The sequence below is a fragment of the Chenopodium quinoa genome, unplaced genomic scaffold, assembly GCF_001683475.1.
Source record: "Chenopodium quinoa cultivar QQ74 unplaced genomic scaffold, ASM168347v1, whole genome shotgun sequence".
Taxonomy (NCBI): Eukaryota; Viridiplantae; Streptophyta; class Magnoliopsida; order Caryophyllales; family Amaranthaceae; genus Chenopodium; species Chenopodium quinoa.
Window position 1 is genome coordinate 4,466,194 of NW_018745003.1, and position 25,651 is coordinate 4,491,844.

The window sequence follows — 25,651 nt, forward strand, 5'->3', positions numbered from 1 at the left end:
AGAGGCCTCCAGGTTTCTAACGATCCACTTTGTCATGTTGACAAACCAAGCAGGTCCGGGTGTAACTAATGACATCTTCTTTCATTCCCGGCCAATAATACCCCAAAGAGAGTAAGCTTAAAGTCCTTTTCCAACCTGGATGCCCAGCCCATAGGGTATCATGGCATTCTTTTAAGAGCATCTTCCGTAGGCCTCTCGCCTTTGGTATGAATAGCTTGTTACCTTTAGTGTAAATGAGCCCATCGGCTATCAAGGAGCGTCTTATCTTTCCTTCTTCTATCAGCCTTTAATGGTGTCCGTTATAGGATCTTTTGAGAGGTGTTGTTTGACCTATTCTTTGACTGAGGTGGTGACGTTGCTGACTGACATGGGAGATAGTCTTTGTAGAGGGGCCATATCGGCATGACGGCTCAAAGCATCAGCGACCTTGTTACTGGCTGCTGTCTTATACATAAACTCCACATCGAAGTCTACCAGTACCTCCTGCCAACGAGCTTGCTTCCCAGTTAATTTTGGTCGGGTGAGGAAGTAACTGGCTGCTGTGTTATCGGTGCGAACAATGAACTTCGCCCCCAACAACTAGTGTCTCCACCCCTTCAAGCAGTGAACAATGGCTAAAAGCTCTTTTTCTTGTGCAGCATACCTCCTTTCGGCATCACTCAACTTAGCTTCCGGCTCTCATAAGCAACTGGGTGACCTTCTTGGAGTAAGACCCCGCCCAATGCATAATCGAACGCATCTGTCTCGACTTCAACGGTTTGTTGATGTTAGGAAGAGCTAAAACCGGCTCCTTCATTACTGCTTCTTTGAGCTTGAAGAAAGCCTCTTGTTGTTTCTCCAACCAATTCCACTTGTTGTCTTTCTTCAACAAGTCCATGAGGGGAATTGCTATCTCTGAATATCCCTAAATGAAGCGACGATAGTAATTAGCCAACCCCAAGAACGACCTTAACTATGAGACGTTCTTCGGAGCTTGCCAATCACTAATGGCTTGGATTTTCTTAGGATCCATTCTTATGCGGCCTCCTCCTACAAAATGTCCAAGGAAGCTTACTTCTTCTTCGCAAAAGCACATTTCTCCCACTTCACGAACAGATAATGCTGTCTCAATTTCTTAAACACCTTCCTCAGGTGTTCTAAGTGATCTTCGAGGGTGTTGTTGAAGATTACAATGTCGTCTAAATAAACAACCACAAACTTATCATGGTAGTCGTGGAAGAATTGATTCATCAAGGTACCAAATGTTGCAGGCCAGGCGTATTTGTCAGCCCAAATGGCATGACCAACCACTTGAACGCGTCGTATCTGGTGACGCAATCCGTCTTTGGTTCATCTCCTTGAGAATTCGAACCTGATGGTAGCCGAACCTAAGATCAAGCTTAGTGAAGTACACAACGTCTCCTAGCTGATCGAACAAGTTTTCCACCAAGGGTATCGGATAGTGATTTCTCACCGTCAGCTTGTTCAAGGCTCTGTAGTCGATACACAATCTCAAACTCCCATCGCGCTTCTTCTGGAAAAGGTCTGGTGCTCCATAGGGAGCTCTGGAGGGTCGGATAAACCCGGCTTCCAACAACCCATCTAGCTGTTTGCGCAACTCTGCGAGTTCCGGAGGGGCCATTCGGTAGGGGCTTCGCGCGGGTGGTCTAGCACCTGGCACCAGTTGAATACTGTGATCTATGGTCCTTCGAGGAGGAAGAGATTTTGGGAGCTCCTTAGGAAGGATGTCTGCATATTCCCTGAGCAACTCTCCTATGACTTCCGGGATGTCACCTCCGACCTCCTCATCCTTCATCGAGAAAGTGGCGAGGAACGTAGGCTCATTTCTCCTCATCCCCTTTTTGTGTTGCATCACCGAAAGGAGGGGACCTTTCAGTTCTTTTCCTTCTTCAGCCTGAGCATGTGTCCGTAAGAGGCACGGTTGGTGGCTTGTCACAAGTAAGGACCCTAGGTGGGGCATCGGGACAGCCTTGCTGGTGTGTAGGAAATCCATCCCAAGGACCAGTACAAAATCATCCATGGTTGCCACCGTGAAGTCCAGACTCCCACTTCATTCCCTAATCTTAGTGGTCACACTCTTTTCCACGCCGCAAGTCGGTTGTGCTTCAGAGTTCACAGTTTTCATGCGACTACCATTATGCACGGCTTTTAGCCCTAATCTGTTCGCCTCACGCTTTGTGACAAAATTATGAGTAGCTCCTGTATCAACCATCGCTTGAGCCTTCTTCCCATTTATCAAGACATCTACATACATTAGGTTGGTAGCCCGACCCTTATCTCCTGACGTCTCTTTTCCCATATCATACATACAATACACTGCCCCCAACTTAGAGGGTTCTTCTTCGCTTACCACATCCTCCTCTTTGTCATCCCCTTTGTGAGGGTCTGAGGACATTGAGGAGAGTTTCTTTTGGAGGTTGTCTATCTCCGATTTGTGCTGGCACTCGAACCATTTGTGAGGCCCGCGACAGAGTATGCAAGTGAGGGGTTTGTTACATGATGATGAGCCAGAGGACCCACCTCTGTTTATGGATGCGGTGACTCCGTTCTTCCGCTAGTCCTCTCCCCCATTCCTGTATCTATTCCCTACACTGTTCGAGCTAACCTGAGAATTACTACTGGTGCTCTTTGGGGTACTTGAAGCTGACCCACTATTTCCCTTGTTCTGGCTAGACACCTTATTTGACGAGTAATCCATCAACCTTTTAGCTGCAGCTATAGCACCCGATAAGGTATCAATTTTCTGGCGCCATATCTCCTTTTGAGCCCAATCTTTCAGACCCCGCACAAAGTTGAATAGACGGTCCTTCTCTTACATGTCGTGATTCTCCAACATGCACGCAGAATATTCTTTCACATACTCTCGAATGGAGGTCTTGTGTTGCAAAGTTGCAAGCTTGGTGTGAGCAACAAACTCAGTATTCTCGGGGTAAAATTGAGCCATAAGCTCTTTCTTTAGATCCTCCCAAGTGTCTACCGACGTTCTCTTACCTTGGATGTCGGCATACTTGGTGCGCCACCAAAGTTTAGAGTCGTCCACTAAATACATCGTGACAGTATCCACCTTTAGTTCATCCTCCAACTGGCATATACGGAAGTATTGCTCCATGTCGAAAGTTATCAACTTCCTTTGAATCTCTCGTGCCATTAAAGGTCCGAGGTTTAGGAGGTTTTACTTTAGCACCTCCACTTCCCCGAGCCCTCTTTAGGCACGCATCAAGGTGGCACATTTATCTTATGCATCATCAGCTACGCCGTGCACAAAATTAAGCTGCTCCGTCAGCCCATCCACCGTCGACGCAAGCCTCTCTATTTGCTCGGCTTGCTTTATCACAATATCTTCGAGCTTGGGCATCCTTTCTTCAAGCATAGCCCACTGTTTAGACTTGCCTTCAAGCCAAGCAAGTCGTTCTTCCCACGTATATTCTAGCGTCTCGTCGTCCGCCATATCTCGAGCAACCTGGATCTAATACCAACTGTCACGGTCCGAGAGTTCTGACACCGAATCGTGCGGCACGCTCTTGTCTTTTGGCGACAAGGACACAAGCCTAGAGCGGAAAGGGTTCGTGAGCACACAACAACACGGACCAAAGGTATCTCAAGGACGCACTCGTCAACAACGAGTGTGGAGTCGGGGCTTGTGACGACCGATATTTCGAAGCGGGCACAAGCGGGATCAATGACAATGAAGGCATCTTTTGAGGTTCTCTTGGTTTGGAGGGGATGCTTTAAAACAAGGCAAACACAATATCTATAAAGGCTTAAATCAACACACAAGTCTTAAAGCAATAGGCAACGGGTTAAGGAGCTTTGATTAATTCAACCATTCGCTCCCTAAAGAGCTTTATATTGATTACATAGAGAATTACTAGTGAACACTGAAACTACAGTAACACAATAATTCTCCCTAGAGCCTAGAAAGCATAAAGAAAGACTTAGAAGACAATATATAAGGAAAATACAAGGAAAAGGGAAGGGGGATACATAGAGAAAGAGGCGGATTCTAACACAGTGGCAATATAATATTTAAACCACCAAGAACAAATTTTGATACATTTTATTTACTAAAATTTCACTTGATAAACATATTTTGTTTATCATTATGATTAACTACCGTCCCTATATTTTTTTTTTGCTTCATCGACTTTTCAAAGTTTTTGGTTCTAGTTACATAAAAATATTGACTTTTCAAACAATAGACATAATTATTGAAAAAATTATGAGTACATTATTCATATTGTAAAATTTGATAGTAATTCTATGTAAAAAAAACTAAAAAGAAATATTAAATTTAAAAAACGTGCAACAAAGTGACATTAATTTCAAATCATATTTATTTAAATGCGATAAAAAAAGTTAAAAAAAAAAAAATTCAAGAGTGAGGGATAGCTCTACTATATAGGTTCCTACTTCCTAGGGATCTTGAGACTGATTTTCATGAGGAATGTATTATGTTTATATTCCTTTCATTGCTCGCTTCTCCAATTATTGCTTGTCCTGTATAGCCATCACAATAAAATTTCTCAATAAAGTTCACCAAAAACATAAACATAATTAAGCAAACCAGTTATAATGATGCAAATATTTCAAGTACAATGAAGATGCACAATTAAATATTCTATATTATAGAAAACACTTAAATCTCTGGAGGAATGTGCAAAGTATCAAAATCATTTACCTTCAAACAGAATAAAATAGTGTACTTACCAGTATTGGTTCAGTAGAACCATGGAGTCAGTATGCACTTTCAACCCATCATCATTTCGATTCCAATGATAGAAAGCATGAGTTCTGTTCTTTATCTCCAACGTCGAATGTCCATAACTTGATTCTCTGAATGCAGAATATTGAGGTTGTGGATCTATGAAACTGTATGATGAAAAGAGATACTCGATTCAGTAACCAACCTGCTGTTTTAAACAATCTCAACAAAGAAGTAATATTACAATGATTACTATGTAAAAAGTTTAGCCTCACCTTTCTGCAAGACCTTGTTGATTTCCTCCGTCTCCAATGTTTATGTAGAAAGGAGCTGATTTGTCCAGGACAGGATAACGTTCACCACTAGAAACACGGTACTGTATGTTTGAGATTCGATTCTAGCAAAAGAAAAATAGAGTATAAGTACCATTTCACTCACTCATGCTAGCATACCTGTAAAATAGACTGTACTTCCTTATAAAAACTATCAAACTTTATTTGGTTTCTTCATTGTTCTCATACGGTCATACCTTATTCCAATATCATCGTACTGGTTAAGACATTTGTTTAGGATTCCAACACATAGAGATATCTGACCATGATTTCCTACGTTCTATAAATGTTTTGTTTCATTACTTTCATATAAATCAATGTAGACTAAAAAAACAAACCTACCGATCTTTCATATGCATGAACATGGCCAGCAAAGACTACATCAACCTTGTAATGAACAAACCATTCCTCAAAGACGGAGCGCATACTTTCTCCTTCCATAAAATTTGCTTCATTGCTGCTGTAAAATGGAATATGCATCAAAACAATTAACCATGGGGTCTTCTCCCTGTCCACCCTCGTATTCAGTGTTCCATTTAGCCACTTCCATTGTGGCATGCCTCTTGCTGTGAAAAATCATGTCTCAGATTGGAATAAAGTACACAAGCTAACATTTTCATGTGGAATGTGCATGATAAACAGATAGATCCAAGTTACGCAACCAACTAGATGGTCTTTCCTCACATTGGCAAACCCTGATCACATTCAAAAACCTCAAATTTTCCACGTTGCACATACTATCCTGCTCAAAGTCTTACAAAAAATATCCCACTTTCCAAAGCCCCCTCCCTTCAGAATACCTGTGTCCATGAAGGTGCTTAATCACTTCATCGAGTGCCATGCCCATTTCCAATATTTGCCACTAAGCCCATAACAGAAAGTGCATAACATAGATCAGTGGAAAGGAAAGCTTGTCAAATAATATTATTTTCTTTGGCTGAAAAAATACCACTGAACTGTTTTATACAGCATTACAGACACTTCAACACCTGATAGTTAGCTAAAACTACATGGCATGATGCTAAAATTACAAAATAGTCATATGTTATTCCAAAGAGATAGATGCAACATGCAAGAGAGGGAATTCATCTCTGACAGAAGCGTACCAAAGGGAGAATAGCTGGAGAGCACTATAATGTGGGCAGATGCTATCATACCAAAGAGGATTATTGCTATGACAAGGTGCATAAGCAGTGTACCTGTGGAGGTATGACTTGAAAGGAACAACTTCTCCCTGGACACAGAAATGAATAAAAATCAATAAGTCAACAAACAACAAAGTCATACTTATGAAATAATTCACACTTTAGAATCCACACCTTAACAGCCGTGAAATAAACACAGAATCACCACCCCACCCCCACCAGGCCACCAGGGCCACCACACACATAAAAAATATTGTACACCACTTTGCCAAATTTTATCCCTTCCAAATATGATATAATCACTTGATAAATGCTTCAAAAAAGCAAAGCTATTTCTCCTCTGCCTCCCCCCCCCCCTTTCCCAACAAAATAAAACCTCAAACAAAAAAGTGTTTCAAATGCAGAACAAGAACATCAAATTCTTCGGACAGAAAAGAAATTCAAAATCTTTACCAATTCAGGAAAGTATTCTATCTCATGGTTTCCAGCAGACCATATCCAAGGCTGGTATGCAGCAACCTTTTCAACCAAACGTCCCCATGTATCCCATCGAAGCCCGATGTCATTGTAATGATATTTGTCAGCGTAAGAAAGATCCCCGACATATAAGACAGTTTGGGCTCCACTCTGAAGGTAATGCTCAAGTGTAGAGAGAGAATTATACGTCTGGCCCAAGTCACCTGAAACAGACGATAGAGAATAAGATTTCAAACCATAAAGATCATGTACTCTTTAGCCAAAGAAAGAGGTAGGATTGGGAGTCAGCATCATTTCCGGGCAGGATGAAACAATATGTTTGAAGTTGGCAGCAGCATAGCATGCACAAGTGAAGTTTTGGGTATTAAAGTGTTTTTTAAAGGCATATGTAAATTATGTAAGAGAGGTCTTTCAAAGTAGCACTTGAGTTGATAGCATTCTGAAAACCAGCCTATAAGGCTATAATACTCAAGCTTACTGGTAAAATCTGTAAAGCACAGCCAGAAACTACATACCAGATCAAAAAATTCTGACAAAAAAAGAACGAAAAAAAAAAATCTACCACAAGAAAGAAACAACAAACCAATAATGCCAAATTTGTATGAGGAATCTGGATTTATCATAGGTGGAGTTAAACCAAAATTTGCGGGATGAGTCGTCACTTCCAATCTTGTAATAATACCTTTTGTCATACTGTATTGCAGAAAACAAAGCAAAGGAAGGGAAGAAAATAAACAAGAGATAGAAGTGGAAGAGAAAAAGATGTAAGCCAATGAAGCTGTTACAGCCATATGTAGCTAGCCACTAAAACAAACTAGATTACCTCAAGACCATCAACAAGACAATGGTGGATATATCCAGAATTATACTGGTAGAAGCTGTAGTTTGCAACTGTGCCCTCGGCAGAAAAATCAAATTTATCCTCTGATGTTCCATATTGAACTTTACTAGATCCCGGTTCATCAGGTGTCACCCACGAGATTATAACAGCTTTTCCATCATAGTCACCTTGTGTGATATGCACCTTCCACCACAGCACCCAAACGGATAATCAAGTTAGAGCCTATAATATATCTTATTTGTGGAACACTGAAGTTCATCTTCAGGCCACAAAACATCATCCTCACTATATTCAATTGTTACTTTTGATGTTTAGTCAACATGATTGGTTTTCTTCTTAAGAAAATAAATAATTAGGCTTGTTACCAGAAGGTTGATAATATGCCAAGGCGACAAGCTGTTATTTAAGTTTTTGACAGAGCTGTTATTTAAGTTGGGAATAGATTTTCGCTATCAATGCCTGTGAGCCCCTTGAGGAATTTCTTGAAATTTGATTTAATGTACGTAACCGCAAAGAAGATGGCTTATAGTAACTTGTGTTTAATTTTTGTAGGTAACTGTATAGGATATAATTTTAATCCCCCAATGGTCTAGATCACATAAATACAGAAGCTAAGAATACAGACTTAGTGTGGGCAAAACAATTGCACCTATGGTGTTATGAACTAGCACAACTGGACCAGGCATTAATGGTAGAAAGTGAATTTGATTAATAATGCTGAAATTACAGAAATTTAAAAATAAATGTCAAGTGATCAAGTAATCGAGAGACTTGACGTACTCCCAAAGGAAACTAATTAAGTAAGGCTTAAATAAACTTCTCATACTCCCTCCTATTCCTACTTACTCCACTATTTATATAGACCTCTTGATTTCATTATCCCTCTAACTTATTTCCTGCCTTTCTTCCTCCATGAAATGAGATTCCATTCGTTCCATCAAAAAAGGTTTCATTATGAATAATTGTAAACTCCCAAAATCAACAATGGGAGATTGTGGGTAATGAGTAGCAAACACCAATATAGTACAGTATAATATAAACAAATAGATGCATGTATCAACAATATGGTAGGTAATGAATGGGTGAATTTGGGTTTGATAACCCAATGAAAGATCCCCGACACCTTAATAGGACCCTAGGATGCCAATCGGGTAATCAGAAATATCTCTTGTAGCTCTTGATTACCAATGGAACACAATTTCGAAATAATCACATAATTGAAACAAACTCATTCTCAGAACATTGTAGATCTATAAGCAGGCCTTTTATGGTTCCAAACCAACTTTTATGACCCAAAGGATACCCCACACACTCACTCTAACAGAAAATTTTCAGAAATTGGTCTGTAAGGATTATATAGAATTCTGCTTTGGACAATTTTCGACTGATCCCAAACAGACCAAGTTGCTTCTCATGGACTCCACGAGACCCTTGGAGGTCATTTGTGTGGTTGGAACCATCTCTTGTAGCTCATAAGTACCAATGCAACATAAGGGCGAAATAACCACATATGGGTAGGCATATGGAATTAAACTCATTCTTGGAACTTTGTAAGCATATGGGTAGGCTTGTCATGGTGTTCCAAACCAAGTTTTATAAGCCCGCTGAACACTATACACACTTATTTCATTTTTGGAAATTTTTTTATAAATTGGTCCAAAAGTGTGGATTATAGTCTTCAATTTTTTGATAATTTTTTACTTTTCTGGGCCAAAATGAAAAAATGCTGGGGGTGCTTACCATGGACTCCACAAGACCCCGGAGTCTATTTTGGAGGTCAGAGCCATCTATTGCAGCTCTTGACTATCAATGCAACATAATTATGCAATATCCATATAATTAAACCAAACTCATTTTTAGGACTTTATAGACCTATTATGTTTTCAAACCAACTCTTATGATCTTGAGGTGCCCCCCACACGCTCACTTCATTTTTGGAAAAATATCCCGAAATTGGTCCAAAAGCATTGATTATAGCCTTTAGTTTTGGACAACTTTTGGCTTTTTCGGACCCGAAAAGGAAAGATGCTGAGGTGCTTTTCATGGGACCCACGAGATCCTAGGAGGCCATTTGGGTCACTAGAAACATCTCTTATAACTTTTGACAACCAATGTAATGGAATTATGAAATATCCATGTAATTGAACCGAGTTCATTCTCGGAACTTTGTAGACAAACTGGTAGGCCTGTTATGGTTCTAAATAAACCTTTATGGTCCTACGGGACACCCTACGTGCTCGCTTTATTTTTGGAATAATTAACCAAAATCGGTGTGAAAGCGTGGACTTTTCTGTCTCGGAAAGTAGGCATGTTATGCCCTTGATTGGTCTTTTGTTGCCATGCCAAAATAAGGTACTGTTTATTAGGATGAGGTGTTTTTATACCTTCTCGGCTTCTCCTCATGCCCATGCCCCTTGCCTAGGCAATGGCGTGCCTCTATGCTTCCTAAATGGTTTTTGATTGTACCCCTCCGACGGTGCATTTTCAATTGTACCTCTCCAACGGCTGGTTCATTACATATGGCTGCATGCTTGGCACTAGCCAAGCACAATCAATCTGTGCAGCTTGCCTTTCTCTACTTAAAACTGGCATATCTCCTTCAAGTCTTGCACAAATTATGCTTGTGATGCTCACTGAAATCTCTCCAACTCGACTTCCATTTCCAAATGGTTTCACCTTTGAAATATTCATAGAGGAGTTGTAGCTCTATGAAAAGCTTGGTTTCACCTTCAAGTCTGGAAAGCGCTTAACCAAAATCCAAGCCTCGCAATGCATCATGGACCATCTAAAAGCTTTTAGCAACAAAACTTAAGCAACTGAGGTGTGTTATCACCAAATAACCTCGTTGAAGAATTGGAGCCCTAATCATCATCAACTTATATAGGGGAATGGCATCCATTTAGAGCACAAAATACCGGGAAGCTGCATAAAAAGGGTTCTATGTCTGTATGATTGAGTTGATGAATCTTAGCTTCTTCTCTCAAGATTATTTTTCTCTCTAATCTTTCACCATTCATAAACAAACAATAGTAATGGATAATTTCTAGCTCCCACTAAACTACACTTAAAGCAAAATATATAAGGTTAAGTTCAAACCATTCCAATTCCCCACCTCCCCCTAAAAGTAGGAAAATAATTTGCAGAAGTGCGTATGTCAGAAAATTGTATGCAAATCCCATGAGCCAGTCACAATGCATAGGGCACAACAAAGGGAAGGTAGCACGCAATGTTTGAGACGTAAAACTACAGTGTTTTTTGGACTAACAAATTTCAATTGAACACAAATTGCTAAACAAGACAAAACACACAGAATAACAAAGGACATTACATTCACATTGTTTCTGCATAAATTAAATTACTCAACCTTATCTAAATGGAGAAATTCCAATCCAGAGTAATGGGATTAGTCAAGAGTGTAGGTGCTTACCTGTTGAGGTGCATTACGGCCCTCTGGAAATTTGAATATTTCACTATCAAGAGGTATATCAGTTGCTGGCCACTCTGACCCAACAAAAGTGCTTGTTATTCCAACACTTTCTTCACGGATATAGCTAAATAAAACCATACTCATCAGAGGTACAAAAAGAAATGGAATCGCCCACAACAAAATCCTCTCCATCCTCATCGTTACTACTGACAGTCACCTGATTCTTACATATACTCCTGCATATATAAGACAGCATAAACCACTCAGTGCAGTTGTGAGACTAAATTTATATGGAGTAGACGATTTATGTTCCGATGCTTCTTCCATTCTTGACAGAAAAAGATTTTCTTCAGTACTTTTAGCACAATAATATCATAACAACAAGTAAAGGATTTGTGAAATTGAGAGTGCACAAGCTATAGTAAATTTCCTCTTATTGTTTTTTCGATTCAAGATCAACTAAGGGTGTGTATTTCCATCTCATTTATTATTTGTGATTTCAACTCCAAAACTCACTTTGGCAACTCATTTAGCTAAATTTTACTTCCTTTTAAGCTCCCAATTTAAGCTAGTTTGTCAATTATCATACTTATATGTTTGGTAAGTTAGCCTGTCAACTTAGCTAAAGAATGAAGCTTTTTCAGATCAAATAACCATCAACCTTAGCTTGTCAATTTAACAGGTTTTTTCTAGCTTCTAGCCAAAATTTCAATTCAATTTTAAATCACATTACAAGCGAGAACACCCTTAATCAATCAAATTAAACAAGCAGAAATTTTAAACTTCCAACCAGCCCAATTCTAGTAATCATTTCATCTTTTCTTCTTCTGCTTGAATGCCTTAATCCCATAAGTGGGGTCGGCTACGTGAACCAACTTGAGAACTTCCTAGGAGGTCACCCATCCTAGTACTAATCTCAATCATTGGCTGTCACTGGCCTACCGTAACCCTCCTCATAAACCCAAAAAAATTAAAAGTATTAAAAAACTTAACCTTAATTAGAAAAACAATGGGTTAAATTGATCCAATTAATGCCTTTAAAATACATTAAATTTTCATTCTACCAACTAAAAAACACCAAATTGATAATTCAACAAAGGGGCATACACCAGCAAAAAAAAGTTAAAAGTAAATTGACAATTTTAATCTTAAATATCAGAAATTTATTAAGAGAAATGGTGGATTACCTTGAAGCATCAATGGCAAGGAAGAACTGAGGAGAAAGAATAAACATGGTGGATAAATTGAAGAACAAAGGAGACTTTATTTTTAATAAAAAATTTAACGGAATTGGGTCTTTTTTAATGCAATTGAGAAATTCAACAGAATTCATGCTTAGATACTGACATGATGGGAGGGCAGATGCTTAAGGAAACAATTAACAAACAAGACTTTCATTTTTCAAATTTTTTTAATGAGAGTTTAGATTAGATTCTCTTACATTGCTGTCAAAGGTGGCTATTGGGCCGGGTCGGGTTGACGGAGACAACCCAATGGCCAATCCTGATCCACCCGTCAACCAGGCTTACCAGGTATGCATTGACTTTGACCCAAGTACAAGTTTGGATCGGTCCACCTATTCATGGGTCGAGCTCCTCACTTACCAACTCGGTTATTATGTTCCACCTCGACTAGTTGCATCATCATGATCAATCTATTTATGTCTTATACGAAGTAATAAAACAATAGTTACTGTATTTTTTAACCACTTTAGTTTCTACCTTATTAATCCTGTAAACCGTACTTCATTCATGTAAACTTCAAACATGTTATGAATTGTTTTTATATTTTGTGAGGGTTAACAATCACCATACTGTTTGCCAATAAAAGAGATTAAACAGGGTTAACAATCAATTACATTTTGAAGCATATTTTTGGGGGAAAAAAAAAATTAGACATTTACTTTTGAGATGTTGATTTCCAACTAAAGAAGGCACCATAAAATTACAGCAAAGTAACTGGAAGTTTGGAAGACCTGAAACTTCATTACAGAAACATGTTATCTTAACCTTATCAAGACATTATACAAGATTTCACTCCTCAACATTGACATTAGAAAACAGCAGCCCCAAAAGATGGCTTCTCCAGCTTCCTTCTGCGTCTATTGCTTGCCCTGTATCGTCATAACAATACATTGTCTCAAGGAATGTTCATCAAAGAGGCAACATATTAAAGATGACCAGTACTAATGCTGCTTTAGATACTTCCAAGCTATGAGTATCATCTTAGAAACATAGTGAACATCAACGATCACATACAATAAGTGATTGATGTGCTCATGCAGAATTGCAAACAGTTGAGCCCCAGTTTTCGTGGTTCATAATACTGTGCTACATAGTTTTAAGAAAAAAAAATGCGTGCAACCTTAACCCAGACAAACATATATTGTATTCAAACATGAATATAGTAGTTTTAATTGGTGAAAGTTCTAGGCAAAAGGGTCAACTAGAAAATCTGTCCTACCATGTAACTTAAGAGGCAGTGTCATATACGAGTAATAAGTATTACAGTGTGTACAGCTGAATGAGGCAACACACGCATTATGCTAGGTATCATGGTAGTTGACTAATTCGTGTTTCACAAAATAAAAAAGTGATACATAAATAATCAACTGTAGAACACCTTTTTTTTTTTTTTTTTTTTTTTTTTTTTTTTTTTTTATCACATCTGTTAACTAGAGAAATGTAAGAGTAAGTACTTCACGAGTTCATGGTATATCTAGTTGTGGCAAATTTTTTTTTACCAAAATCCATTGAGATTTGTAACTAATCAGAAACCTCTATCTACAAAGAATCAGATAGAGGACTTACCAGTACTGGTTCAGTAGAATCGTGGAATCTGTAGGCACTTTCTTCCCATCATCATTCCGATTCCAGTGGTAGATAGCATGTGTTCTGTTCTTGATTTCCAATGTTGAATGCCCATAACTAGATTCTCTGAATGCTGAATAATCAGGTTGTGGATCTCTGAACCTGAATGATATAAAGGTATGAAATGTTCAAAAGCCTGTTTGAAAGATTTCGTAATGGACGTAAAAGTATAATGATGTCTTCTAGTCATTTATAATGTAAAGATTATAGTATCACCTTCCAGCAAGACCTTCTTGGTTTCCACCATCTCCAACAGTAATATATACTGGAGCTGCTTTGTCTGGGACAGGATAACGTTCACCACTAGATACATTGTATTGTATGTTTGAGATTCGATACTTGCAAAAGGAAAAAATTAGTTGAGTAACTCATCCTACCAAACAAAAGAGTTCTTCTATCCAAGGGAAAGAAGTCTGTTACACGACTAGGTTCGAAAAAAGACCATTAAAAACACATCATGCTAGCACAAATGCATAGTGGAGCAGTAAAACCAAATGTAATTCCCTTAAGATTCTTGAACATTATTATTAATGGTCCTATGTTAACAAATTCTACACCAAAAGAAACGGCCTAGTACAAAATAGTGCCTTGAACAATGTTCCAAAGTCGTGCTCTTGGATTGAAAGATTGTTTAGGAATCAACACAGATATTTTAATGTCTTCCTTCAGTTGATAAATTAATTAAGTTAAATGTTTTTCCACATAAAAGTCAATGCAGGCAGAAAAACCTACCGATCTCTCATATGCATGAACATGGCCTGCAAAGATTACATCAACCTTGTAATGAACAAACCACTCCTCAAAGACAGATCGCATACTTTCACCCTCCATAAAATGTGCTTCATTGCTGTTGTAAATTGGGACATGCATCAAAACAATCAACCATGGAGTTTTCTCCCTGTCCACCCTCTTTAGTTCTTCACAAAGCCATCTCCATTGTGGAGTGTATTTCACTGTTGAGGAAATTATATATTGTCAAGTACATGGAAAAAGGAAAGGGGTTAAATAAACATGAAAACACACAAGGTCATGAACTTGTAAGGAGAGTGCATGTCAAGCACTGGAATTGATGTACAAGAATAGATGGGGGGCAGGCAAAGCGTGTATTCTTCTTTGACTGGAGGGTAGATTATAGAAGTTTTATAGAGCACCCAATAGTAAGAAAGAATTACATGGTATGGAAACGCCCCCTCCCCCTCCCCCTCCCCCCCGCCCCCGCCCCCGCCCCCAACAACCCCCCCCCCCCCCCACCCAAAAAAAAAAAAACACATGTTGCTTGAATGAGAGTAATGAAAGCCAATTAGCTAAAGCTTACCAAAGGGAGAATAGCTAGAGAGCACAATAACATGGGCAGATGCCCGCCGGATAGCATACCAAAGAGGACTACTGCTTTTACAAGCTGCATAAGGAGTTGTGTATCTCTGGAGGTATGATTTAAAAGGCACAACTTCTCCCTAAACACAGAAACGAACAAAAAATCAACAGGCAACGAAAATGAAAATTTATTCATGCATCTGATAGAGACATGATTCATAAATCATTAAATCAAAATACTTCATTCAAATATATGATTACTTGCCTTAAGCTTAAGCAATATGGCTGTTAAGCATCCAATATTTAATACTATGCTTTAATTTGTAGAAATGTTTGATTTTTCATAGAAGAAAAAAAGTCAAAAATAACGGTTAATTAGTACTGTGAACAAGATTGGCAAGGAGGCAACACAAAAATTTGACATCTATGTTTGGCTAAGTGGATATACTTATGATACAAATATATCTATCTATATAGATAAAAATGTCATCAAATAATGTCATTGAAAGTTTTACCAACTCAGGCATGTATTCTATCTCATGATTCCCAGCAGACCAAATCCAAGGCTGGTATGCCGCAATTCTTTCGACAAAACGACCCCATGTATCCCATCGAATTCCAATGTCATTGTGATGATATCTGTCAGCATAAGAAAGATCCCCAACAAACAAGACAGTTTGGGCGCCACTCTCAAGGTAATGGTCAAGTGTGGAGAGAGAGTTATATGTCTGACCCAAGTCGCCTGAAACAGACCAAAAGAATGTCAAATCCTACTGTAAGTACTTGATCATCTCTCTTTTACTGTTTAGCCAAAACGGGAGCAGAATAGGCAAAGTGAACATGAAGTCAGTGATATAGTCAGGTGTGATCATCTCTCTTTTACTGTTTAATTTTTTATTTGGAAAAAATAAAAAAAAATAAAAATAAATGACAAGAATTTGCATAATTCAAGTCAGAATCCTGATGCCTGTCTAGAATCTGGAATTGGCAGCGACCAAAAACTATGTAAGTAAGATGTTTTTCAAAGCAGCCGGAAAACCAGCTTATATCACTCAACTTATTGCTTACATCTGTAAAAGTTTAGCTAAGAGCCAAGAAGCAGCATACTAAATTAAACAGCCAATCAAAAAAAGTTCACAATAAATAGAAAAGGTATGCTTTGCACAAGAAACTAGAACACTAACCAATAATGCCAAACTTGAATGAGGAATCAGGACTAATCTCAGGAGGAGTCTGAAACCAAAATTTGCGAGATGATACACCGCTTCCAATCTTGTAATAGTACTTCTTGTTATACTGTAAAGCATACGACAAACGGAGGAAAATGATGTAAGTGGAATGAGAAGATATAATCTAGTGAAGCTACTACAATAAATGTAGCTAGTCACAAACAAACAACGATACCTCAAGACCATCAACAAGACAGTGATGGATGTAACCAGAATTATACTTGTAAAAGCTGTAGTTTGCAACTGTCCCCTCTGCAGTAAAATCATATTTATCTTCTGATGTTCCATATTGCACTTTGTTAGATCCTGGTTCATCAGGTGTTACCCATGAGATTATAACAGCTTTTCCATCATAGTCACCTTGTGTTATGCGTACCTGCCATCAAAGCACCCAAAAGAGTATTAAGAATTTAGAACTTGGCAATGATCTCATTCCCAGAACACTAAAGTTCATCTTCAGGCAACATAATGTCGTATTCAATGGTATTAAAATTATGTTCGTATATATCTCTTTCAATACAAGCACAAATTGTAGTTGACTTCTTATGGCCATATATCCTAGTCCAGATTGTGCATGTGATGCTCATTTGAAAACTTTCAAACTCTACTTATATCTCTAAGTGTTTCAAGTTTAACTTATTCACAAAGGAGATATAACTCTTCAAAATGCTTGGTTTTGGCAACTCTTTCCATATTTATGCAAGTCCAGGGCCATCCTCTCAGCCAAAATACCATGGACCATTTAAAACCCAGGAACAAGACTCAAGCAATTGAGATGCACCATTAAAAAGCACCTTAAAAGTTAGGCCTATAACAACTACCCCTGATTCTCACCAAAAGATATAAGGGGAATGACAACCATCTTCAGCAGATATTAAGGGATGAATGCACATTTAGTTACTTTGCCAGAGAACTACATAAACAGGGCTTCTATTTCTACTCAAGTGAGTTGAACTGAATAAGATAAACCTTAACCTCTTCTTTCTACTATTCTTCGAACTGAATAAGATGAATCTTAACCTCTTCTCCTACAATTCATTTTCCCACTGATCTGTCACAATTCTTAAACACTCAATACTAATGGGTGCCTCCACCACTTTTATCAACCCATATGATGTCCCCAATGCAGGATTGTATACTAAGTCACAGACAGCACATGCAACTTGCACCAATTTAAAGATAATGCCCAACTGGGAAGATAGCATGCAACAACTGATAAACAAAAAATTTGGAATTTTGCACTAACAAGTTTAAATTTTACACGAATTGCCACCAAAACAAGACAAGGCACAAAGAAACATAAGAAATTGATATATCTGTTTGAATCTGCATAAATTAAATCCATATAAACCATTAATCTAGTGATCTAAGTGGCGAAATTCACAATGCAGGGAAAGAGCCTAAGTACATAATGAGAAAATTGTTAATGAGGTTGTATTTCCTATCTTATTAGAGTCAGAAGTGCAGGTGCTCACTTGTTGAGGTGCATTATGACCCTCTGGAACAGCAAATGCCTCATTATCAAGAGGTATATCAGTTGCTGGCCACTCCGACCGAACAAAAGTGCTTGTTAACCCAGCATTCCCCCTGTGAACATAACTCACGAAGACAAGTGATGCAAAAAGAAGTTGAGTTGTCCACAACAAAATCCTCTCCATCCTCATCATTGTTACTGACAATCAGCGGATGCTTGCATAGACTGCTGCAAACATAAGATGGCATAAACCACTTAGTGCAATTTTGTGACTAAACAAGTTAACATCTATTGTAACATTTATGCAATTTACTTGTGACAAAATCAGTGAGCTTAGCAGCTTACAAGTAGCCCAGTAACAAAACCAACCACAACCACAACCACAGTCAAATAAGGCTCAACCCTATGTCCCTACTACATAAAGAGAGAAAAAGCAAGTCCCTATGCCATTACAAAATGAAAAAAAGAAGGCGGAATTATATTGGAACCAATCTAGAAGTCAGTTTACCACAAATCCACAATGTAATTCAAAAGGCATATAACTCAACCAATTTTACAATTTTCTTGTCCAATGCTTCTTTTTAAGTTTTTTACATAACAGCAACATACAAAGTATATTTTTTCAACAATAAAATCATAACAATGAAAGGATTTGTACATGTATGAGGTAATGAGAAAACCCTATTTTTGAAGTATCACCAAATTTGACATTGCCTAGAATATGTTTTCACAACCATGCTCTATTGTTAACCTCACCCCTCTTTATGGCATATTAGATCGATGAGATCTGTTCAGCAAGAACTTCATGTACTTCCCACCAAACTCATTTTCCGTCCTCAACTCCGAATTTATGCTAGCTAATCACTTTTAACTTAGTTTGGAAAACATTAAGCTAATCTTATTTGAATCAATGTTCAACCCCAAATTTATGCTAGCTTATCTTATATATGTATGTTTGGTAAGCTAGCTTTTCAAATTTGAGTTAACTTATAATTTTAGCTAAAGAATGAAGCTTTTTAGGATCAAATATCAATTACCTTTCATCTAGCTTTTTCTAATTTCCATCCAACTTTTCAATTTAAATTTGCAGTTTTCATCTATACATTATTAACTACCTTATCATTTCAACTACTCATTCAAAGTAAAGTTAAAACTTTTCAATTGTCAACCAATTTTCCATTTTAAACAACATATTTCAGCAAGCTTGTCAATTTTAAACGATTAACCCGATAACAATTACAAATTTTTCAAATGACCCAATTCAATAATCATTTCCAATGACCCAATTCAATTAATAAACAAGTAATGGGTCAAAATGATCAAAAGAAAACCCGGACACTGCATTCAAATTTCATTCGTTGACTTGATAACTATGCTTAAATCAACTATCAATAAAAGTTACATGATGGGATCTTCAAATCAACAATCAAGAAAAAAGGCATAAATTAATAGGGTATAGAAAATTTGATGATTAAGTAAATATTAAACATTAGAAGAAATTAAGGGTACCTTAAAGCATCAGCGGATTTGCAGTAGATAGATTGAAGTAAAAGAGAGGGAAAATGGCGGATATTTATATAGTACGAGTAGTAAATTGAAGAATATTTGGATTTTAATAATGTAATTGGGATGCGTAAATTAACAGAAACCCATGCTTATATAGTTATATGGCAGATGCTTTAAAGTAACAAACAAATGTCTTATTTGTCGTGTGTTTTAAGGAGAGTCGGGATTAAATTACATGAATACGTACATTGGAATAGAGATAATAAGATAGAATTAGGTATGGGCTGAAAAGGCGATAAGAGAAATAGTATTAACATTATTTGAATTTGTTGGTTTATTTACGCGAATTAAATAAATGATTAATGAATTGATGACAATATTTAAAGAAAAAGGATATCAAGTTATGTACTATAGAGAATCTTAAGATTTTTTTCCTATTCATTTCAAGTTATATTAAATTTGATATACTCCGTAGTATTTGTTCTAAAGAAGTTCATCATTGCTCATGCATGTGTAGTTATGGAACTATGGAAGCCTCTAGTCGTAGCCTCACAAGTAAGAGATAACTGCTCGAAGAACAATGGAAACAAAGTTTGTGAAATGAAGGCACAAGTCTAATCTATACAATAGAAGTATATATTATTATATACTCCGTACTTATTTAGAAATAAACATGAGTTTAATACAATACCACACAAACCAAAATAGCTAATCTGTAACTTACAACAACTTTAAATAAACTAGAAACTAGCATATATATTATATATTTTTATGTCTTCAAGAGACCTTAATTATTAAATCCTTATTCATACCACTTCCACAAGATTCTTCCTCCAAAAGAGCTCTGAATTCTTTTGGATTTAACTTGTCCTGCACCAGAAAGATCATGATATATGTGAATAATTTATTTATTTTTCATAAGGGCTTTTAAATGGCTAAATCTCTTGAATTTTGGACAGGCAAAAGTATATATGCTCAAAAAAAAAAAAAAAAAAAAAAAAAAGAAAAAAGAGTATACTTAAAAACTTAAAAAGTGGAGTGTAAATGATTTTTTTTATATAATTTGAGGCAAACTATTACTAACTAATACTTATTGACTAAAGAGATTTTATTGGTAAAAGTAATGCTATATGTTTTTTTTTTTGGTGCAAAAGAGTAATGCTATATGTAAAATACTTGTATAAATAAATTAAATAAAAGGTCTTCTTTTTTTAAGTTAATTAAAAGTTGTATTCATTGTCTTCTCCATCATAACTAAAATATGTATACCTTAAATAGAAGCAGTGTATATAGGAGTTTGACGCGACTTTGACATCCTGTTGAGAAAGAGTGCAAGAAAAACATTTTAGGAAAAACATGAAAAAATACCCCTAGTTAGGGTTGTTATTCTAAAATCCCAACAACAACTAACCCATATTTAATTATTTATTTTTATTTATTAGGTAATTGTAATACGTATTAATTATCAATTAAGTGGTGATAATTTATTGGTAAGTTGAATAATGATTCAATTTACAAGATCGTGGTTGTCTAATTTAAAAGAAGACTTCACAATTCACACTTAAGTGTGGATTGTACGTAGTTATTTATACTATATACTTAATTAAAGGCGTACAACTAAGGATGATTAATAATTCAAACATAGGAGCTGTTTTAATTCAAACCGTGTGTATATATATATATATATATATATATATATATATATATATATATATATATATATATATATATATATTATAATTACCAGTATTGATTGTGCAGCACAAATGAATCAGCAGTAACTTTGTTGCCATCTTGGTTGCGATGCCAATAATAGAAAGCATGAGTTTTGTTCTTAATATCCAATATGGCATGCCCAAAACTTGGTTCACGAAATGCTGAATAATGTGGTTGCGGAGATATGTACCTGCAACAATTATTATGATAATTAAACAACTATAGTCTATAACAATAATACGAATTTTGTTTTTTTGAAGGCACAATAATAACGATCGTAATTAGACAAGACACTTAGACACGTGCTTGTATTTATGCCACTAATGACTTATTTGTATGGGGTATAACACTTAATTGAATAACAAGTTAATTAGTTTTTTTGTTATTGTCTCAAGAGTCTCAACCAATCCGATTCATGACTAATATGATTATTCACTATTCACTATAGTTTCAAGATTAATTTACTATTATATGAAGTAGTTGTTGCTTTCACATTATCATTTTTTTATCATCATTATCTGTATCTATATTAATAGAAAGCTAGGTGACGATGCTATAAAATAGTATGTGTGACGATTAATAGTTTCTCACACAAATTTATTGTGTTTAGAGGCATAGTAAAGAAACTTACTCTCCCGCAATTCCCTCGGAGTTGCCACCATCTCCAATAGTTACGTAAAAGGGAGCTGATTCATCCAACACAGGAGTACATTCACCATTTGATATGTTGTACTTCAAATTTGACACTCTATGCTGAAATTTTTGTATCAAGGAAAAAAAAAATTAACATTAACATTTAAGAAAAGTGTTAAACATAATATAACTTATAAGAAAATAGAATTAAAAAAGAACAGAGGAAGTATATATGACTCATACCGATCTCTCATAAGCATGAACATGTCCAGCAAAAACAACGTCGACCTTGTAGTCTACAAACCATTGCTCGACGACAGGCCTCATGCTTTCGCCCTCCATGTAATGAGCAGTGTTAGAGTTGTAGAGTGGAACATGCATTATTACAATCAACCATGGTGTCTTCTTCCTGTCAACTTTCTTAAGCTCTGCCTCTAGCCATTTATATTGAGGGGAGTATTTTACTGTCGAAATATGAGATATAAAAGGAAAATATTACACATAGCTCTAAGAATTACGGATAAAAAAGCTAAAATTAGAAGATTAAATTCTATAACACCGAACAATATATATCAACTTAATAATTACTATGATGTCAGTTACAGAGTAGTTTGAATTACCAAAACTAGAGTAGCTAGAGAGCACGATAATGTGAGCCGGCCCACGCCTGATTGCGTACCAAAGAGGATCTGTACTCCCGGAATGCATGAATGGTGAAAGGTATCTAGTTTTGAATTGCAGGAAGTTTCCAATTAACCCCTGAAATCAATGATTTTATACATGTAAGCATATCATATATGACCTTGATGCAATTGTACTGTATTTCACTAACTTATAGTAATATGCATGTGATACATACATGCGTTACACATTACATAAATTTCTAATGATAGGCATGTACTCATGTGTTGTTACATGTTAGAAAAATACCCTACATGTGAGTTAAGACGAGTGGTCTGTAAGAAATATATGTATGAAGGATGACTAAAATATAAGACTATTGGGCTAAAAAATTTATTACTAGTACCTGTTAGTTTTATGTAGTTAGATTCTCTTTCGGTGTGAGCTTGGTTTAACCCAATAAATTAAGATTTATCAAGATGTTAATTAACTTAATAATTACTAGTATATATAAACAACATAATTACCAATTGAGGAAAGTAGTCAATGTCATGATTTCCGGTAGTCCAAATCCAGGGTTGATAAGCAGTGCTAGGCTCAACAAGGCGGCCCCAAGTATCCCATCTCAAGCCAACCTCGTGTGGAACATCGATATGCCTATCTGCATAAGTAAGATCTCCTACAAACAACACCGCTTCCCCTTCGCCGCCTTTCATGTAATGTTGCAAGGTGGAAAGTGAGTTCTTTGTTTGCCCTAAATCACCTGAAACAAACAAACAAACAAACAGTACAAGTAATTAAGAAGTTCTGCACGTATCATCATTTTAGTTTATATTTAGATACGTGAAATTTAAACGTATGTACCAATTAATCCAAATGTGTATGGAGAGTCCGGACCAACTTCTGGAGGCGTTTTGAACCAAAATTCACGGTGAGAAGGACCGCTACCAATTCGATAGTAGTACTTGGTGTTATACTACATTGGAGCACACATGAAATTTGTTAAACAATTGATGATTAAATTTTTAATTAAAGGTATTTTTTTAGGGATATTAATTGTGATAAATTACCTCCAACCCATCTACAACACAATGATAAATTTGTCCAGATTTGTAGCCCTTGAAACTGTAGCTAGTATTGAATGCCTTTGCTTTGAAGGTATATTTACCTTGCTTTGTTCCATAGTACACTGTGTGTGACCCATGTAAATGTGGTGTCACCCATGAGATTATAACTGCCTTTCCATCATAATCTCCTTGTGTGATGTGCACCTACATATTTCATCATCAAAATCATTTTAATGTACTCGTGCTAATGCGCAGGTATACATTTTAAGAAAAAAATAAAATTCAGGAAGTTATTACTAGCTAAGTAATTGGGTGTGATAGTTAATGATGAGAGTTATGGGAAAATATTGATATCTAATTAAGTGCATAAAAATTGAGGATTAAGAATTTGTATTGCTATGGTAAAAAGTTGGCAAAACGACATACTTATTCTATTCACCACATTTTCACTTATTTGAACTTATCTTATCTGAACTTATTTGACGTTATTAAAACTTACAATATTTTAATTGTAATTTGTAATTAAGTAACCCTTATTTTTTCTGAACTAAATTTTTGGACTTAACTGAACTTATATGAACTTATTACACCAAAAATAAGTGAAAATAAAGTGAGCAGAACAAGCCCTTAGAGTGTATGCGGTTCTTTTCATCAACTTATTGGACCAGAACTTATCTAAATTTATATGAACTGAACTTATCCGCAGAATTGAACTTTACTTATCTAAACTGTTATGATACAGATTGTTATTAGATGAGGAAAATAGTCGAAGATGTTCGATCTAGTTCCCTGCTTTAAAACACAGCGGATTCATTCTAGTATATGAACGACAGAAAGAACATAAATTGAGACTAATTGAAATGATGAAGTGAGAAACTTGAAATTACTCGTGTAAGTTTTCCTAATGATAAACGTCATAAGGCATGAAAATGCGCGTAAAAATATAAAATTTACCTGTTGTGGAGCATTGTAGGCCGCAGGAGCAGCAAAGATTGTATCTTCAAGAGGAATATCAGTAGATGGAGGATCTAACCTCACATAACTACTTGTAATACTTTCACCATTAACCCCATTGCTTAAGCTATTAATGCTAACTATAATAGTAATTAGCAACACTAACAACTTAGCTTCCATCATGAGATTTTTGTGCTCCCCTTTTATAAAAGTTTGTACTATAAATTTGATATGCTTAGTTTCATTTCTAGACAATTTATAGCAAAAAATATTCAAAGTTTCATAGCAGTCTTTTTCAAGCATTTAATTATTTATTTTGTCGTAGTTCAATTCTATTTACTCACGTTTTGAAATAATTTAGTACTGTAGGTGATAAATTTGAGTGGTTCGTGTTAAAGATAGTTTTATCATGTTATCTACAATGTCTTCTAACGTATGATTCTTGTTGATTCGGCTTTATATTTTGCCTTTGTGCTTAAAAACACAACCACACTTGATTGTTTTACGTTACTGCCTAGGAAATTTCTAGTGAATAAGAGGAGATGTATTCATCTGTTGCACTTGATCAACAATTGTATGTACACTAAATGTCTTAATGTATGTATTACTATTAGCACTGTCAAACGGTTTGACAGTTCGGGTTTGGTTCGGTTTGAAATCGGTTCGGTATTAAATCGGGTCGGTATTAAATCGGTTTAAGTGTCTCGCGGGTCGGTTTTAGTTCGGTTTAAATATTTATCGGTTCGATTCGGTTTCGGTTTAATCTTGATCGGTTTTAATTCGGTTCGGGTTGTAAACAGTCCGGGTAGTAAACGGTTCGATGCAAACGGGTTGCGGTTTGTTAATGGTTTGGTGTAAACAGTTTTTATCCCGGTTCAAACAGTTTCGGGTTGGAAGCGGTTTCGGGTTGGAAACAGTTCGGTTCTTTTATGGTTCGGTTTATAACTGGTTCGGTTTTTTTCGGTTCAGTTTATAATTGATCCGGTTCTTTTTTGGTTCAATTTATAACTAGTTCGGTTCTTCTGCGGTTTAACGTTATTCGGATCGGTTCCATTCCGAGTTTACTAAATTACGATTCGGGTCGGTTTTCGGTTTCAAAAAATCAATTGTTTATCGAGTCGTTTGGATTTGGGCAGTTAAATGGTTTTGGTTTGAAATTTGATAGTATTTGCTGGTTAACAAGTTTTATATAAAGTAAAGACTTCATCATTTCATATTTAGGCATCATATTATAAACAAATTCACATTGATTTTATAAATATATATCATGTTCTGTTTCAAGTTTAGTCATATTGATCTTACTAGTGTATTACGAAGTAGATTATAAAAGTTAGTGAATTAAT

At 36.3% G+C, this 25,651-nt stretch overlaps 2 protein-coding genes and 1 pseudogene across 4 annotated transcripts; all 3 read right to left on the reverse strand.

Annotated features, from left to right (window-relative positions):
- Positions 1-4,703: 4,703 nt before the first annotated feature.
- LOC110708016 lies at positions 4,704-12,645 on the reverse strand (annotated as a pseudogene).
- Positions 12,646-12,841: 196 nt separating this feature from the next.
- Positions 12,842-19,507, reverse strand: LOC110708015 (bifunctional purple acid phosphatase 26-like). 2 transcript variants are annotated; one of them, XM_021886113.1, is made up of 10 exons: positions 19,321-19,507; positions 17,813-18,036; positions 16,513-16,713; positions 16,293-16,404; positions 15,624-15,850; positions 15,110-15,248; positions 14,527-14,747; positions 14,011-14,132; positions 13,735-13,896; positions 12,842-13,037 (listed from the first exon to the last, which is right to left on the reverse strand). In XM_021886113.1, exons 2-10 carry the CDS (start codon positions 18,002-18,004, stop codon positions 12,977-12,979), a joined length of 1,437 nt encoding a protein of 478 aa, XP_021741805.1. In that variant the 5' UTR covers positions 18,005-18,036; positions 19,321-19,507; the 3' UTR covers positions 12,842-12,976. The 2 variants fall into 2 exon arrangements, with proteins under 2 accessions (XP_021741805.1, XP_021741804.1); XM_021886112.1 differs by having other exon boundaries at positions 17,813-18,039.
- A 430-nt stretch (positions 19,508-19,937) lies between these two features.
- On the reverse strand, positions 19,938-24,541 carry LOC110708017 (bifunctional purple acid phosphatase 26-like). Of its 2 annotated transcripts, XM_021886114.1 has the most exons (10): positions 24,309-24,541; positions 23,358-23,558; positions 23,152-23,263; positions 22,815-23,050; positions 22,287-22,425; positions 21,910-22,130; positions 21,665-21,786; positions 21,062-21,223; positions 20,587-20,633; positions 19,938-20,187 (listed from the first exon to the last, which is right to left on the reverse strand). In XM_021886114.1, the coding sequence occupies exons 1-9, from the start codon at positions 24,489-24,491 to the stop codon at positions 20,588-20,590; spliced, it is 1,422 nt and encodes a 473-aa protein (XP_021741806.1). In that variant the 5' UTR covers positions 24,492-24,541; the 3' UTR covers positions 19,938-20,187; position 20,587. The 2 variants fall into 2 exon arrangements, with proteins under 2 accessions (XP_021741806.1, XP_021741807.1); XM_021886115.1 differs by lacking the exon at positions 20,587-20,633.
- Between the last annotated feature and the right edge of the window lie 1,110 nt (positions 24,542-25,651).

Bases quoted from the DNA above. Each gene is read 5' to 3' on its own strand.
- LOC110708015 (XM_021886113.1), bottom strand. From the start codon at position 18,004: ATGATGAGGATGGAGAGGATTTTGTTGTGGACAACTCAACTTCTTTTT. The intron at 14,133-14,526 runs GTAGGTTTTTCT...TCCTTTTGCAAG, and splicing joins TTCATGCATATGAGAGATCG to TATCGAATCTCAAACATACA. The intron at 13,897-14,010 runs GTGATACTATAA...TATATCATTCAG, and splicing joins CAAGAAGGTCTTGCTGGAAG to GTTCAGAGATCCACAACCTG.
- LOC110708017 (XM_021886114.1), bottom strand. From the start codon at position 24,491: ATGATGGAAGCTAAGTTGTTAGTGTTGCTAATTACTATTATAGTTAGC. The intron at 22,426-22,814 runs GTAATTATGTTG...CATTGATTTCAG, and splicing joins TTGACTACTTTCCTCAATTG to GGGTTAATTGGAAACTTCCT. The intron at 21,787-21,909 runs GTATGAGTCATA...CAAAAATTTCAG, and splicing joins TTCATGCTTATGAGAGATCG to CATAGAGTGTCAAATTTGAA.